General features: G+C 40.3%; 1 protein-coding gene across 5 annotated transcripts in view; it reads right to left on the bottom strand.

The window, feature by feature from the left end:
• Nucleotides 1–2,458: 2,458 nt before the first annotated feature.
• Nucleotides 2,459–17,122, bottom strand: part of slco3a1a (solute carrier organic anion transporter family member 3A1a) — a 36,194-nt gene continuing 21,530 nt past the window's right edge. For all 5 annotated transcript variants that reach the window (XM_082538436.1, XM_082538433.1, XM_082538435.1 and 2 more), the window contains exons 4-11: nt 11,816–11,914; nt 11,452–11,724; nt 9,905–10,069; nt 9,606–9,804; nt 5,204–5,366; nt 4,635–4,807; nt 4,476–4,540; nt 2,459–4,085 (exon numbers count right to left, since the gene is read on the bottom strand). In XM_082538436.1, the coding sequence (XP_082394562.1) occupies nt 3,733–4,085; nt 4,476–4,540; nt 4,635–4,807; nt 5,204–5,366; nt 9,606–9,804; nt 9,905–10,069; nt 11,452–11,724; nt 11,816–11,914 (1,490 nt within the window). In that variant the 3' untranslated portion in view covers nt 2,459–3,732. The remainder of the gene's footprint in view (nt 4,086–4,475; nt 4,541–4,634; nt 4,808–5,203; nt 5,367–9,605; nt 9,805–9,904; nt 10,070–11,451; nt 11,725–11,815; nt 11,915–17,122) is intronic.

The following is a 17,122-nucleotide window of genomic DNA, read 5'->3' as shown; positions in this document are numbered from 1 at the left end:
GGGCGAGGACTTGGTACAATATTGGGAATATGTGCTGAGCCGTGAATACAAACTGGTAGCTGAGCTGGAGCTTTTATTTTAACAGTGCCTCAACACTTATATTAGAATCTTTAAAAAGCCTATCTGAAAAATAGAACCGTGATTACACACACACACACACACACTCCAACAATTCCATGTTCTCGGTCCTTGCATATCTTGTTCCAGTAGCCTACTTCCAGACCTCATTAAGCCAGGTGACATCTGAGCCGGTGTGGTAAATAAGTGCAGCAATTTATTGAAATATGTGCAAACATGAATAGAAATACAGTATACAGGGCAAAAACAGAGTTTGTACAATTCTAAAAAGTTTGAAAATCAATATTTTGTTTGACCAGCACAGCCTGAACTCTTGCGACTCCTGCATGTTTTTCTGTCCAGCTATGCTATTACTGCATTGGCACTTTGTTTGGGATCATTGTCATGCTGAAAAATGAAGTTGTGGCCAACAGCATTGAGTCACATTATATTTTTCAGTGGTGCAGTTACTGCACTAAATTCATTAATAAATTACCGTTGCAATTGTGTCGTTACTTGTGGGAGGAGGACCGCGGTGGAGCAGCCTGCAGTCCAGATATGGACATTACTGTTTATTTTATGAAAGGACAAGAGTACGATGGTAAAGCTGAAACTACATCCAGGATAGAATCAATCGCATTCTGCTGATAACACAACTTCAGCTCTTTCCAAGTATCTGCACAGACAGCATGCTAACACAAAGCTAGCCAAAACCCCAAAGTGACATTAAAGCTGAATGCATGCTAGCAGCCAGAGCCTGAACTTCAGCAGACAACAAAGGCAGTGATGAGCAGTCAGCCTTGTAGCTTCCGTTTGTACTTGTTCATGTTTCTAAAGTTGACTGTGGCAATCGCTTTGAAGTCTCTCTGTGCTCGTTTTCAGCTTTGCTTCAAGTTGTCAATTTTCTGTTCATAAATAAATACTAAAATATTGCATCTGTGTTCTAAATAGAATAAGTTATGTGTTGGTGTGTGGAACTGCCTCAAGTTTATATTGTTGGCCATTTGAACAAAGTTAAGTACCGAGTAGTGTAACAAATTACTTCATCCACTTAGTAATTAAGTAAAATACAGCATTACTTGAAAAAAAAGTAATGAGTAATGTGTAATATATCAGAGGTGGGCAGATGAATCCAAATATTGATAGCATTGATACCGATGCTGGTATTGTTATCGGATAGATACTTTGCTCTATCCTGTAAATATGCATTATATTATTTAACGTAATATAATCATGTTAAATAAATTATGTTTTTCAGAAATGAAAAATTGCATTAAACAGACTATGACAAATGTTGAATCGTTTTGTATCAACTCTCATGTCAGTTTTACTTATAGCACATTTGAACAACAGAAGTTGATCCAAAGTGCCTTAGAGACAGACATGTTTAAATTAAACTAAATTGATTTTAATTTTACTTACACAACAGCCACCCATATGGGCGCTTAATATTGTAAGGTAAATACCCCTACAATAATACAGAGAAATCCCAACAATCAGACGACCCCCTATGAGCAAGCACTTTGGCGACAGTGGAAAGGAAAAACTCCCTTTTAACAGGAAGAAACCTCTGGCAGGACCTGGTGCAGGGAGGGGCAGACATCTGACGAGACCTGTTGGAGGGTGGGCATTCCAGGTCTCCAGAAAATCCAGTTTTAAAATACATGAAAAGTTAAAAGATGCATTTCGTTATGTTAGCTAATTATTGCATAAAAACAGTGATTTAGTGGCCATTAAAATGTATCCAGGTTTAGCAAATTGATTCATCTCATGGATCACGACACACTGCTCTCTCTGACCTAAGCTGCCTTTAAAGGTTAAAAGTATCATTAAAGGCATCGGTGTTGTATTTACTCTGTATCAGATCGATACCAAAATCTGGAGTACTCCACATCGCTATAATACATTACTTCTTTTGAGTTAAGACCACAACACTTTACAGGTTGTATTGCATTGTGGATGAAAATATGACCAATATAATTCTATCAACTTTGACCGCAACACCACTGGCTGAAATGCAGCCCCAAACCATGACCCAGCCTCCACCATATTTTACAGATGGCTGTAGACACTCCTCCATACTTTGTGACATTTTGCCCCTTAAGTCGCCCCCTGCTAGCCAGCAGAAACAGTGGTTGTTTATAAAAACATTGAACAACTCAGCTCTACACACATTTTGCCTGCTCCCTTATTCACAAGGGGCCACCACAGGATGGCTCTGCATATTTGATTTGGCAGATTTTCACACCTGATGTCCCTCCTGATGCAAACCCCAAGGGACTCGTGCCTCCTCCTGGGACCAAACTGGCAAGCTTTGACTTGTTAGGCGAATGTGTAAACGACTACACTATGGAGCCACTTACACACAAACAGAACTCAAAAGAAAAGAAAAGAACTCAAATTTGTATGAATTTTCTGAAAAATAATTTATTTCCAGAGTAAAATAAACAATATGCTGCCATACAAAAAGTGTAAGAAAAGGGACAAACTGTAACTGCAGAGAGCTCAGCTGAGTAACAGGTCACATGTGCAGTGAGTCACACCTGGATATGAATTCAGTGCCCTTTAACTTTATTTAACCTTGTACACACAGTCTCCTTTAGCACATCTGTAACCTCTGTATCTTATTACAGGCCTAGTTTGAAGACACAGGCAACACACCATAGATATGAATTGTCCCAGATCTTTTGTAACATCAGACACACACACATCCCAGACAATTAGATTACATATAATTTATACTCGAAAACAATCTAATAAAAACATTCTGGGCCAAATGAAAACAAACCTTCCACTTGAAGGATGAACAACATAAAAATACTACTTTTGATTTCCTTTGCTTTGACACTGGGTGCAAAAGCCAAAAGAAAACATATAGAAAGTTCTTATTCAAACTATCCCTTATTAAGACATATTAGGCTGAAAAGAAGTAAAAACAACATGGAAATGCTATCATGAAGAAACATTGCACATTTCAACCTATAAGACAAGACCTCAACGTCTAGTCTAAGAAGTATCAAAAAACAGTGTCTATGATCCAGCAAGAGAACAGGAAACTGAGCAGTTAAAAGATCCAACAGGCCACTAAAATAACCCAGTGAGGGTGTTTCTGTTCTGTCTTTTTTTAATTTTTCAATAGGAAAATTTCCTGCAGTGAAATTAAAACGCATCAACTAGTAGTTTGTAAACACTTGGCAACTTTTATAAATATGAATAACTGAAAAACAAACCAAACTTTTCTTTTTTTAACCATAAAAATGTCATTTTGAAGAGTGACGGAACAAAAACACACAGTGCTGACTGAAAGGAAACTGTCACTGGAATCGTGACGGACCTAAAACAATATGGCAACTATAGTTTGTAGTAGCATCATGTCCACTCACTAATAACAGACTAGGACTGAGTGGGACGGTACTGCGCTCGTCTTCTACCACAGAGTCAACACGGGAACTCACTGGCAACACCTGACAACACCTCGCTCAGACGTAAACAACTACAGTGGACCCTTTTGATTTTATCGAGGACGTGTAGCGCAGTCGAGAGCCACCGAGGACCTCAATGGGCCGTAAAATAGATCGCCTTTATCAAAACCTCTTGAATTTAACAAAGAAGAAAAAACTACATTCCTAAAATAGTCATTTAAATGTCCATATTGTCCTTTTTTTGCTTTACAAATTATAAAACAGACTCCATATTTTCACAAAACTCGTGGTCCTCGAGGTTGTATATAAACTTCGTCCTGTCGACGACTTTGGGGCCGTCGGTGAGGGACGGGTAAAACTCAGTTGGCGTCAAGTGGCCCTCGTGACTTTTGATGTACTTTCTGTAGTTCCGCCGCAAGCAATACCACGTGGTGGTGTAAAGGAGGAAGGCGACACCCTTGAGAACGATGGCCAGGCTCACGTAGAGATGCCTGTATTTCGCGTTGTCGTACAACAGGCAGGCACCCTTCTTGTCGCAGTCCGAACTCCAGAAAAGGCAAGTGGAGTCGATCCCAGCACCAAAAATCAGAGGAGGGGGAATGAATCCTGCAAGAGAGAAACATGCACTGAGCTAAGGTTTGCTGGCTGTAAGAGGAGAATCATAAATCTTCAAACTATCACTCCGTACGCACTGAAATGATTTAAAAATCACATTTTGTCTCTCTTATGTTCCATTTCTTCTCTTGCCTCCTGAACGTGAGGTTGTTTTTACACTCTCGTGATCTGATTTACTTGCTTTCCATCTGAAAACACGTAAAGTCGATGCAGCCGCGCATCAGCGATTGACGGGTTGCCGTCATTAACAGAGTGCGTCACTGGAGGCATTGGTAAAACGCCACACGCTTGCAGCCTCAACAGGATTTGTGCTGCGAGTGAGAGAAATGAGACTGAGCGATTGCATGTGAAAGTGATGTGTTATCTGGAAACGGTTCCTACCGAGGAGTCGCAGCAGAAGGAACAGCACACCGAGCGCGTATGATTTCAGCTCAGGGCTCACAGTCCTTCAAGAGAAACAGACAGAACAAAAAAAGTTTTATTTTTCAAATTAAAGCATTGAGAGTCTCTTCACAAAATAAAATAAAACCACAACGATACCTGATTAGGATGATGACAGAGGGAGTCTGGGCCATGGCTCCGACCAGGCTGCAGACACAAATCACGCACAGGAAAATGAGGAAAGACTGCTGGCATCCCAGCATTGGGCATTTCCCGGGAACCGCCGTGGCACTTTCGCTGTCGTTGGATATACAGGAGCAGCCGGTCAGATTCTGTCAACAGAAAGAGAGAGAGACGTTTGTACAACAACAAGCCATTCATCCTGCAGGAACACACATGCTACACCTGCTCCTCACGTCTGGATCAAAATCCTCAGTAGAAATGAGCAATGTGTGTTTGTTTTAGGAGCACTTAAAAACTGAAAAAAGAAAAGCAAAAAAAAATTCAGCAGCAGTGAAGTGGTGATATTTTGTGCTGCTGAGCTGATGTGATTTGAAGCACGTTACCACCTGACTGCCCAGCATGTGCATGCTGATGACAGAGCTGTGAAATACTGGGACTTCATATCTGTGAACACTATAAAGGTTTCTGGTGGCTTTTCTGTGCTACAGTCCTCATCAACATTGCTGGTACTCATCATAATCAGAGGGCAAAAGCAAAATGAAAACCTGAGAAATGTTGGATGCGGGGATCCCAGTTCGGCTGCAGCCGGCGAGGCAGGCGGACAGGTAGGTGATGCCGTTGGAGCCGCACACAGGGCTGATGGAGGAGGTGAAGCAGCTGCATTGACTGTTGCACTGAGCTTCTGGTTTCCTGCTCGCCTGCAGGGTCCTAAACAGAGAGAAACAGCTGTAAGTTACATCTGTAAAACTAAGGAGCCCTTTATCAGATATTATGGACACTGTTTCACTTTTAACATCTCCATGGAAACGACGCAGCTCTCCTAACCCGCTCTGGAACAAGTTGGTTTTAGGCCACCAATTTCAAAAGCGGCTCAAACATTCAGTATTTCTACAGGATGAGCACACAGACTAAATCACTGAGTTCACACTTTATTAAAGAGATAAAAGCAACACCGAGGCTGAAGACTGAGCCTGAATGCTTTTATTTTAACTGAAAAAGAAGCAACCTTGGACTCAGAGGTCTCAAAGTGCGCTGCAAATAAAAGGAGGTGTTTAATATTCATCTGAACACATGAATATCTTTTACTAGCACAATGATAAAAAGATAGAGAAAGAGCTCAATGCCAAAACCCCCGCAGAATACAGTGCTATCGGTCTCAAAGTGATCCAAACAGGTACGCTGTTCTTGAGGAACCTCGACACATCTGTGTGCAAAACACAGCTGGATTTCTGCATATGTGTGTGCATGAGTGTAAAATCTCCCCCTCCTCAAAAACAGCCCCTGTGTGACAGATCAATTATCCTCCTCTTAATCTACTTCCTGCCCCCTGTTTATATCGCACACTTACATTAACATCCGTTCAATAAACATCATCATCATTTGTAACTAATAATTAGCTTCACTAGGGCTAAATGTAATGTATTGATTACCTGACTTAAACAGGCTTAAATACTTAAATGAGACACAGCAACCAAAAGTAACAATTTTTAACTAAAATATGATGATTGACTGATTATACAAATATTTGCTGCTGTTGCAGGTTTAGCTGTGGTACAATAACAGCTGTGGCAGCCTCGCCTCTGTCAGTGCGCCCCAGGGTGGCTGTGGCTACAATGTAGCTTGCCATCACCAGTGTGTGAATGTGTGCGTGACTGGGTGGATGACTGGATATGTAAAGCGCTTTGGGGTCTTTAGGGACTAGAAAAGCACTATATAAATACAGGCCAGGCCATAACAAGATTAAAGCATTGAAAACAGAGGAGCAGTGAAAGCTGGCAGAAGATTTTTTTTTTACCTGGGCTTTGCACTATGAAGCGAGTTCAGCATACTTCTGATATCTGTTCATTTCTGAATTCATTTACCCAAACATCAAAAATCACGATAAGCAGCCACAAGAAGCTGCTAACCAACTCACCAAGGTTACCCAGGGTTTCTCAATCGCACATTCACCTAAAAGGTTTGATGTTGGCGCAACAATCAAAATTAAAAGTTTAGATAAGTATACTGGCAGCAGAGCAGGTGACTTTGCCAAGGAAGATAAAATTATGAGGAAAGTATGGGGAAAAATATAAAGAGGTTAAACACACAATACAGACTGAAAGCGTCATTTCTGCTGCTGACTAAGCAGCGGTGTGTGAGGAGAAGCGTTGCACAGCAGTTTAGTATTAAAAGGCCTGAATGAATGCAGGGGCACTTTAAGTGCTTTGGTCAATAAGACTGGAAAAGAGCTGCTATAATAATAAAATTTAGCTTATTTGAAGCCAGGAAAGAAAACCAGCAAAACGCTGACTGCACTGACAGTAAACAGAATCATCAATATCACAGCTGTATCCTGTGTATTAGGACACAGGAGAATCTGAGAGCAAGTAAGGAACACATTAAAAACAGAATTCAAATTTAGGTTTAGACTATGTGCAAATTTAATGTAATAGGGAAGAAAAAATGAAGGAATAAACTTGCATCTAAGAATTTATAATTCTTAATGGTCATCTGTGTATTGCATCAGAAATTAGACATTAAAAAGTAAAACCCTTCTACTATCTGTGCAGAAGTCAGAGGCTTTTCCCAGCTGTGGTGACACTGTGATTGGTCAGTAGGTTGATCTCTAACCTTACTATGGTGATGCACCCCAGTAAGAAGTGACAGAGTTACTAAGATGATAAATAAGGTCTTTGTTCTGTGGCAGGTAGTACAATTGAAGATGCCACTGGCAGGATTACTAAGAAGTTAAGGGTAGATCTGCATGAAAACTGTCAGGCTTGGTGCAACATCGAAGCGATTACATATGGAGGCTATCTAGATCTGAATACAGGCATTTTTTTTTTTTTTAAAGGACTCCTTATCATTCTGAGAGGCTATCATTGATTATTCCCTCTAAATTCAAATCCAATACAAAAAGAAAAAGGAGACTTTGGATTGTGAAAAACAAAACAAAGGAGCACTGGCAGTAAAGCTAGATTTCTACCAGAGAGAAAAAAAAAGGTGTTAGACCCAGCCCTGCTGGGGGGTTAACAGAGCAATAACCACCTACAATTCCACATACTGTGTGTGCCCACGTCAGATGATCTGTGGGGTGTATGCCTAGGTGTAGCTCTGCCTCACTCACTGATTTTTTGACAGTACTATTCAGATACAGGTCAAAATGGGGGCATTTTACTTCATGCCGTCACAAATAGTTACAAAACATGAGATGAGAAAAGGGAGCAATCTTGATATCACGAATTAATCCACAGGCTGATATCCTTGGATTCAAGATACATGCATAAGGTGAAGAGGAATGCAATGTGTCTGTTCTGATTTGAGATGTTTGTTTCTATTAGAAGGAAGAAGCCAAACACCATATTTGTTATATTATCATATAATTTGCTTTGTGGAGTAAAATTACGAGTTTATCCTCATGTACTTCTTTAGGTTTTATAAAAACAAACTGTCTTTTTACCTTTGAAGTAAAGAATTTAAGTTAAAAAGTGTGCGCATGAGACAGTGATTCATGCTAATTTATGACAAACGACATAATAAATACAAAGTCCCTTCTAACAACAGAGCTTCACTTGAAAGGTTTATCAATATGAAAGTGAATAACGTGTCCTGCTGCATAATAGCTTTGCTTTAAACCTCTTTTTATTGGTGTCTGATTCAGTGAAGTCTGTCACATTCATATTCAGTTCATGCAGCCCTCGAGGCCACTTTCCAAACAGAAAATCTTTTTATAGACTCGACAAAATGACACAAAGTTGTTTGAATAAAAAGCCTTCTGTCCCATCTTTGCCCCAATGTCCAGCAGTGATAAGAATTTTTATTTACACATTTATAGTCCCTACAGTTCATCTGCAAAAAAGTCCTCCAGCCTTAGCAGCAGCACCGCTTTTCACTGCTAGAGTTTGTTAACTGCTTGTATTCTTGTTTGATAAACTGGGTTTGAAATGCTAACAGTGCATTTCGTTCCTCCTCAACCTATGACATGAAAACACGCTGAAGTGAGGACAACAGAAATATATCATTAGATATCTGCCGTTCCTCCACTGATGAGTTCATCTCATCTTACATTAAGGACACAGTTTCTGGCGACGTGTGAATGAAGCTTCTATGCAAGTTCAACGAGGAAGACCTAGTATTAACTCGTTTCCCTGCATTCCTGCATGGTTGGGCTGCTAGTCTGTTGTTAGATCACTTCTTTCATCATTATCTCTGGTCCAGTAACTTTATTTCCTTATTCAGCGAGTCAATCAGCCTCTGTTCCCTGTGCTTTAAATCTTGGTGCTCACTGTGGCCCGCCTCCACTACATCTCCATTTCATTTTGTTCGCTCAGATACCCTCGTCCGAGTCCATCTGCTTTATCTCCATCACCACCAGCAGCGTCTAGACTCCAGGGTGGTCCTGTCCTATTTCCCACCACTGGTGGGAGTGCTCTGCTATGTAGCTTCATCTGAGTCTAATCATCAAATAGTTTATTACCCAAACTTTGCACTTCAACACATTGAGTTCAATTCTTTCAAATAGTCTCTGCTTACTGAATTGGATATCAAAAAGGATGGCTTCCCAAACTTTATGTAACTACAGCTAGTTTTAAAAAGGGGTTATCCAGGAAGTAAACATAGGCCAGAAGCCTGAAGATCAGAATGCCACACTGAGCAACAGCGCTCTAACTCGTCCCTCTTTCACACATAAAAGATAATCTCAACTTGCACCTCTTCACATGATCTTGGCTGACAGTTACTTCAACTGCTTTATTTATTGTGTTACATTAGTCTGCAGCCCCTACTCGCCTTGGATCAAGGCACGGCTGAGGTTGGCGTGAGGAATATGCCACTTTTAGCCTTTTAGTTGTGGTTATTAAGTAATTTAAAACCAGTGTCTTCTACAAACTCCGGTGTCAGTTTCCACTTTTCGTTGATGCTTTTAAGCAGAGGATGTAACAAGTGATAATATTAAATATTTTTTCTTACATGTTGCCATACGGGATGGTCACTCCTGCGACGGGACCCGTATCACAGCCAAGGAACAGAAAGGAGACGTAGCAGGCGGTGGACAGCAGGTTGACCAGCATGGCCATTCGGATTGCTCCCAGCGCTGATAGATTCAGCTTCTTCACCAGCAGACCACCCATGAAGATCCCCAGACACGCACATGGAATAGCTGTCATACCTTAAACACAAGATAGGCCCAAATCTGTTTATTATGCTCCTCTGCAGAAGAAAAAAAAAAAAAGTGTGCATACGTGTGACTTTTTGCACAGAATACAAACCTAACAACTGATTTGCAGAGGTGGTGGTGAGGTTGAACTGCTGCTCAAGATATTTCCCCAGAAAGGCTGCAAAGCCGGCTACGACGGCGATCTCCATACAGGCTGCCAGGACGATACAGGTGAACACAGGGTTCGACAGGAGTTGCTTGGTAACCGTGGGGATCACTGGACATAAAAGGAAAGAGGAAAGATAAGCATTGAGGGTAGGGCTGTGCGATATGACCAAAATCTCATATCCCGATATAAGACATCTATCGTCCCGATAACGATATAAATCACAAAAATTTACATTTTCTGAAAGTTCTGTGAATCTCGGGCAGCTTGCATGAAGTGTTTCCAGCTGGGCGTCGTGTACCTGCAGTTGAGTGTTTTAACCGATGCATGAAACTATACATTTTTAGACATAAGTTGTAACGGCCGCCGTTTGCTTTGTTTGTATTTATTACACGGTGTGCTGCGGGAAAAAGCCTGTTCTAACGTTTGAGTTTAAGGTTTATTTTTTAGCACCTGGCGGCTCTTTTTGACTTCTCATCCGTAAATAATCTGCTCTTTCACGTGATTCAGTTTATTTTGAAAAGTCTCAACAGGGTCTTGAGCTTTATTGTGAAAGGTTTATGTGGAAAATAAACAAGCAGACACGCAATGGTTTTACCGTCGTTGTTGCTAACGACACCGCATAACAACAGGCGGTTGTCCGTCCGTAGTGTGGTTATATTAAATATAAGAGAGAACTTTAAGAAATTAATATAGCCACTACAGTGACCATCAAAACGCTGAAAAAACTCTACTAATCCAAAACTAGTGTTCAAGTTCTTCTAGTAGTTCATTTTACTTTTAAAAGTTGCATACTCTTTCAATGTATTTCCCCTTAATGAGACAGATATTTTACAAACTTGTTGTTAATTAAAATATATATACAAGTACAACTTGCAATGGTGCGATGTGGGGACCTAGTCTAGACTCCAGTAGCTAGAGTAGATTTACAGTTCAATTCTTATGTGTTATATAGTGGGCCTTGAAGCAGCTCCTAAGTTTATCCTTTGTCTCATACAAGCCTCCTTTTCTTTGAGTCAGCTTTATTCTGATCGGCTGGCCCTTGAAAACAGCAAGTTTGAACATAAGCTGAGATGACCATACTAATGATAGATGTCTGAACCAGAGCATTTAGCACAGTCTGAAACTGAGCTTTTGGTTTACTGGGATTATATACGTATATGTTGACCTCACCATCTGACCATGTTTAACATGAGCACTTGTCACTATAACAGTAAAAAATAAGAAAAAAATATCATAGGTTATCTTTAACAACACATAATACTACAAAGGATGATATTATAACTAATCTAGTACCATTTACACTAACAGGTTTTATTTAAAAAGGACTGTAGCACTTCTGTTTTGTCAGTACTTCATAGCATTTGGCAAATACAACAAATAAAAATACAAAATGTTGTGTGTTTTTGTTCCATACATGCTTGCATTAAAAAAACAACACCAACAACCAAAAAAAAAAAACTGCAGTACCACACTGGATGCTGCATGCTCACCCCTGAGTTGCTGACAGCAGGTGGGGCTATTGGCAGGCTCATGGTTAACTACGACTCCGTTGCTGGGCTTAGGAGTCTCACAGTCTGAGCTCAGAGAGGGAGGAAGCATAACCTGCTCGCTATCTGCTCCCTCCTCCCGCTCCCTTGCTGGCAGCGACTGAGGGAAGCCAAACATCAAGACAGCAGAGCAGAAGAGTAAGGCACCACACAGGAGGAAGCCTGCCCACCAGGCCCCGATCCACCGCGGGTCTTCTGGAGTGATGTTCAGTTTACCTGCGGGGAGGCATGGTGTCGGTCAATAAACTGCACATGCCAAAAAAAGAACACACGAGAGGATCACAGAGTAGGGACACATTCAACTCACTGGTGTCAATGAAGATGGCGTCCACATAGAATTTAGTGCACAGCGATCCAAGGATGAAGCCGCAGGCAGGTCCGAACACCAGTGTAGAGAAGAGGATTCCTGCAAAGAAACATTGATAAAGTTTAATGTTTGATTTCTACACATCCAGTACTCTAGGATATATTTTTATACTGGGAAAAAATATCTAAAGTAACCTAAATGCTTTATTGTTTTTCCTCAAAGTCTTGTTAATATGTTCTGGGTAGTGTTAAACATTTATGGTAAACAGACATATAGTATGAGAAAGCATCAAGCAGTTTTAATTAATTTAATTTGCTCATCTGAGTTTGTATTCATTAAAAATCTTTAGATTTAACTTATTTTTAAGTAGCTACACAGTTAGTTTTAGTCTTTGTAAGATGGAGGGTGTTCTTACAGAGGAGCAAGATTTAGGAAAATCAGAATACAGTACAAACAACACCTAACGAGGGCACTTGATTCCCTGTACTCTACTTGTTTGTTTATCAAATGAGTAGTGGCCCCACCACTCACCCTATGATAGCTGGGATGAACTCCAGCCTACTTGGAGAAGCAGTTAAGAAAACAGATGGATGGAAACTGGTTTAATATTTAGCTCATAAAAGGTCTGAATATAGTACAAAAGGCTCAAGTTCTAAGAGCCTAAAAGTGAAACCTTCAATTGTCCTACTTTTCTGGGCAGCTACTCGAAGATATTCAATTTCAAAACGTATCAAAATAGAACGACAGCAAATCTTCCACAGTATTCTCTTCGTTTTCAGCGGTCCTATCCAGTAGGTACACTGTGGAGCATGACGGCAAACACAGAAGCAATTCAGCTGTCATGAAAGATCAAGTCAGTTAAAAACCACAATGCTATTGGTGGCAGCACACAGCGACTGTGTTCGTTATGCTCACATGGCTCAGCCCTATCAAACTCACAGCATAACATACACACCTGACAATGGAAAACAGTGGTTCTGTCCCAGTCTTATAGTGGGCAGCTTGAAGCTTGATCTAAAAATCCTCATTAGAGCATTGTCAGCGGGGTGGAAGTCTGGCACTATGACTCAGACTGCAGGGAGATAATGAAGACTTCAAAGCTCAATTTAGGAGACAAATATCCCCCCGACAGTCTGTCCTGTGATCTGCGGTATTATTAGACCTGAGTGTGGAGAGCTGTACTGCGACAAACCAGATCCGAGTTTAAGTTTAACTACTGCTGCGCACAAGAAATGCAGTTTCGAATTACCATCAAAATGAAATGAAAACATCCCTGCTAATTCTGCTTCCTTCTCTTGGGGCATTAAAAATATTTCTGCTACCAGGACGATGTTGTTTGCATGCCAAAAGCAGCCACTTAACAAAAACAAAACAAAACAAAAAAAACAACAAAAAAACATGGAAACTGTGACTAAGCTGTGTATGTCTTTGCTTGTGCTGAGAGCAAATGCATCAGGCCTGCTTCCTGCCTTGACCACCCACATAGGAAGGGAGTCAACACATGAGCCTCATTCACATCACAGTTTATTCTTCGCATAAAGGAAATGGCTCACAGATTTGCTAGGTGGCGTTTACTACCTATACCCTCTTCTCCATTTTAATGCGATATAAACAGGCTCATTTAAGCTAGACTAGGAGTGAAACAAAACAGAAAGAGCCTTTCAAGTCGTGATGGGAACATTTGGCTGTTGTTCTGAAGAATACAAGTGAAACATCTTTGTGGTTGACAGTCAGACCAGCACGGAAATGAACAAAGACCCAGATGTAGTCATGAGGCACTGGATCATGACAAGTTTTCACCTATTCCTTCTGCTATTTTCTGAGATTTTGGCAGGTGGCTGACAAATTTCCGTTGCTGTCTGAATGCAAGACTTCCAAATGTGAGAAGTTGTTCTTTTTTTTTTAATAAATTGTCAACTCACTCACACACACACACACACACACACACACACACACACACACACACACACACACACACACACACACACACACACACACACACACACACACACACACACACACACACACACAGAGGAAGTTGTTGTATTTCATTAGGAAGTGTTTACTATATACCTAACAAAGAGTTTTGCTTAAAGAAGCGGACTGCAGCCACCACTACGTGACTACAAAATTTGCCTGTGGTGTTGCAAATGAGGCCTATGCACTATTTCTTTCGCGTTTCCTTAGAAACTAAGTGTTGCTTTCACATAGCAACATCACAATTGCTTTCACCACAGGAAACCCCAGAGAGGAAATTCAGTTAGTGAAATCACCTTCCAGGAGATGATAGCTCAGTAGTCCACGAATCAGCAACCACTGAGAGGATAAATGTCTCTGCCTACCCCTGGTTGCTCTCAGAAACGCTGTATCTTGATGATAACATTTAAGCCACATGGCTCACATGGAAAAAAAAAAAAAAAGGTTAGTAATCTAGTGTGGCCCCTTATCAATCTGCTGCTTCTGGAGGAGAAACAAGGGCAGTGCAATTTGAAAGTCAGAGATAATCCCCACTTGAAATGATAGAGTTTTACATTTTTTATATGTTATGGGTCAATAACAACAGAGGCAGGCATGTCATGAGTTGGCCTGCATAATAGCATTACAAAAAAAGCTAAATTACAGTTACCAACAAAATTTGTAGTGCTTTGTGTGCCAGGTTATTTCTTGACATGGCGACTAACTGTTCCCACATTGGAGCTGCTATTAGATACACAGTCGTCTGTATATCTACAAAATCTAGCCGTTTCTCGCCATAATGAGCGTCACCACTAAGTCAGCAAATATCTGTTGTGTGTACCGCTTTTATGCTCTTATCTAAAGATTCTTCAGAGCTGCACCACAAACGATGACAATGCAACCATTTTAAATGTCACGGTGTGTAACATGGCTCAAAAAGAAAGTTAAACTCACAAACTGTGTCAGACTATGGAGTATCACAGTATTCACTGCATTGAGCACTGGTGAATTGCAACAAAACGATCCAAAAAAGGTTCATCTCATGAGTTTGTGCATGGCTCTGATGTTTTGATGCATCCTTGCATGCGTTCATCTCTCACAAGTTACATTTTTTCCAGTTTTGCTTCCATTACTCTGGTTTGTGTGTTTTCAGTAGTCTAGTCAGTCCAGTCAGATTTTATTGTGTGATGATAATAATAATAATAATAATAATAATAATAATAATAAACATTACTGAATTATTGGATGTGTGGAAAGAATAGGAACCTAAATTCCTAATCCACTCTTTTTGTCTTTGGTCACCAGAGATCAATGGTCAGAGGACTTTTTCCGAATCAAAGAGTCTCTTCTCGCCTCCTCAACCCCCCCAAATCCAGAAAAATCCATCCGTTTTCTTCAGTTCTTCTGTGCACAAAAAGTAGCAGACTAAATGGACAAAATGATGCATTAAGAGAACAACTTGGTTACTTTTACATCTGAATTGAGACCCTGACTCTTTGGTAAAACAAAAACAAACAAGTGTAGCTACACTGACTATAAATTATTATATTTTTTCCATAATATGATTCAGCAGGAGTAAAAACTAAAACCCAAGTTAAGCACATTAAACCTGCATGAAGGACAATACACAACCGCAGCGTAATCTCTCTTTTCCCTTCTAGCTGTCCCGTTACAAGATAAGTACAAAACAAACTAATTTGTTCATGTTGTACTTCACTCAAGCCTTTTAGTACCCTGTGAATTATACTCTCTGGGGAGCATGTTTGATGTAATTTAATAACAAAGCTTGGGTCTAGTGTTTTTGTCTCCCTGTAATTGACTTAGAGACCAATGGAAAAAGCCAGAAAAGCCACGTCCATATTAATTAACCCACAGATGCATCTTAAACCGGGGCTGAATATAAAAATACTCCCGCAAAAACAAGAGGCATCATTCAAACTGTAGATCAGAATCTCCATTTCATATGCAACTCTTGTGCTAAACTAACTTTGATAGTGTTTCCGCTCAAACATCAATGCATTAGTGCGTCTGTCTTACAGATGTTTATAATGATGTATTTAAAACACCATGCACAGATTAAACCATAACACAAATGATGAAGGTAGTGACAGGCTCTTCATAACAATCACTCAGGTTAATGCCAGATGAAACCCAGAGAAATAGATATAATGCATGCGTTCACATAGCCCAAAGACCCTATAAAAGCCCTTAGCTGCAAAATTCAGTTTAATCTGGGTATTGAAATTATAAACCAGCACACTGTGAGGTTAAACACACACACAGAGTAATCGAAATGTCAGATCCATGACAAGTGCACCACCCTTGGTTCATTTCCTCCTCTCACTGTACAAAGAGTTCATTCGACTCCTCCATTAATCCTGCTCAAGTAGGCTCAGTAATCTCATGAGCTAAATAACAGCAGAGGGACAATGTAGTGTGGGAAGCCAAACAACAGCTTGTGACACTTTCACAAGAGACCAGACTGAACCTGAATGAGCTGAATGACCAGTAAAGATAAAACCAGCATCCCAACTCGTCACATCTGAAACCTAAATACGCGTTCAACCCCAAGGTTTGGTCGAGACGGGGAAAAGAAAAGGCACAAGATTCCAAGGTCACATCAAAGTGACTGCAACATTTACACGCTAGAAGATTAAAGAGCTTTCACACCAAAACCTCTCCTCCTCTTCTGCTCTATCAGGTCATCAAATCCTCTGGGTAGGAGGGTAAAGACATTTTTAAGATTAAAGAACATTGAGAAATGCTCAAATAGGCCAGACGTGTCAGAGGAGCATGGACAATTTGCTCCACAGAACTGAGATGGCATCAGTCACTCTGACAGAGATTCAGACAAATACGACATTTTAACTAAGAAAAGTCACACACTACACCCAAGAAAAGTCCTGTGCTTCAGCTACAGCACAAAACTTGTCAAAACTGAATTTTTTTAACAGTTTTGAAAAGAAATCTCCTACTGTGCAATGGACCGAAGTACTTCTAGGAGCAAGTCTTCATGAAATGCATCTAAGGGCTTAGTTTGTGCAGCATTATCTAATTTAACTTTAGTTTTCAGCTGTCACCAGTAGAACGTTTGCTGACCAACTGTAGCTGTTTTAACCTAAAGTGAAAATGACCCCTAGTTTTAGTTTAAGTGTGAACACAACTAGCCTAAGTATGCACTGATGCATGCGTAGACTGGGACATCTATGTGACAGAGTCAACTAAAAGCATTGTAATACCCATTTTGAATTTTGTAATTTGTCCTCATTTGCCCCTGAAAAATACCATTCATATTTGAAAGATTAAAAGACTACAACTAAACTGAAACCAAACACTGTAAAAATAACAAAA

Source organism: Aulonocara stuartgranti (assembly GCF_965226115.1).
Source record: "Aulonocara stuartgranti genome assembly, chromosome: 7".
In the NCBI taxonomy this organism is placed as follows: Eukaryota; Metazoa; Chordata; class Actinopteri; order Cichliformes; family Cichlidae; genus Aulonocara; species Aulonocara stuartgranti.
The sequence above is the reverse complement of the archived record's forward strand: the minus strand, read 5'-3'. Positions and strand labels throughout refer to the sequence as shown.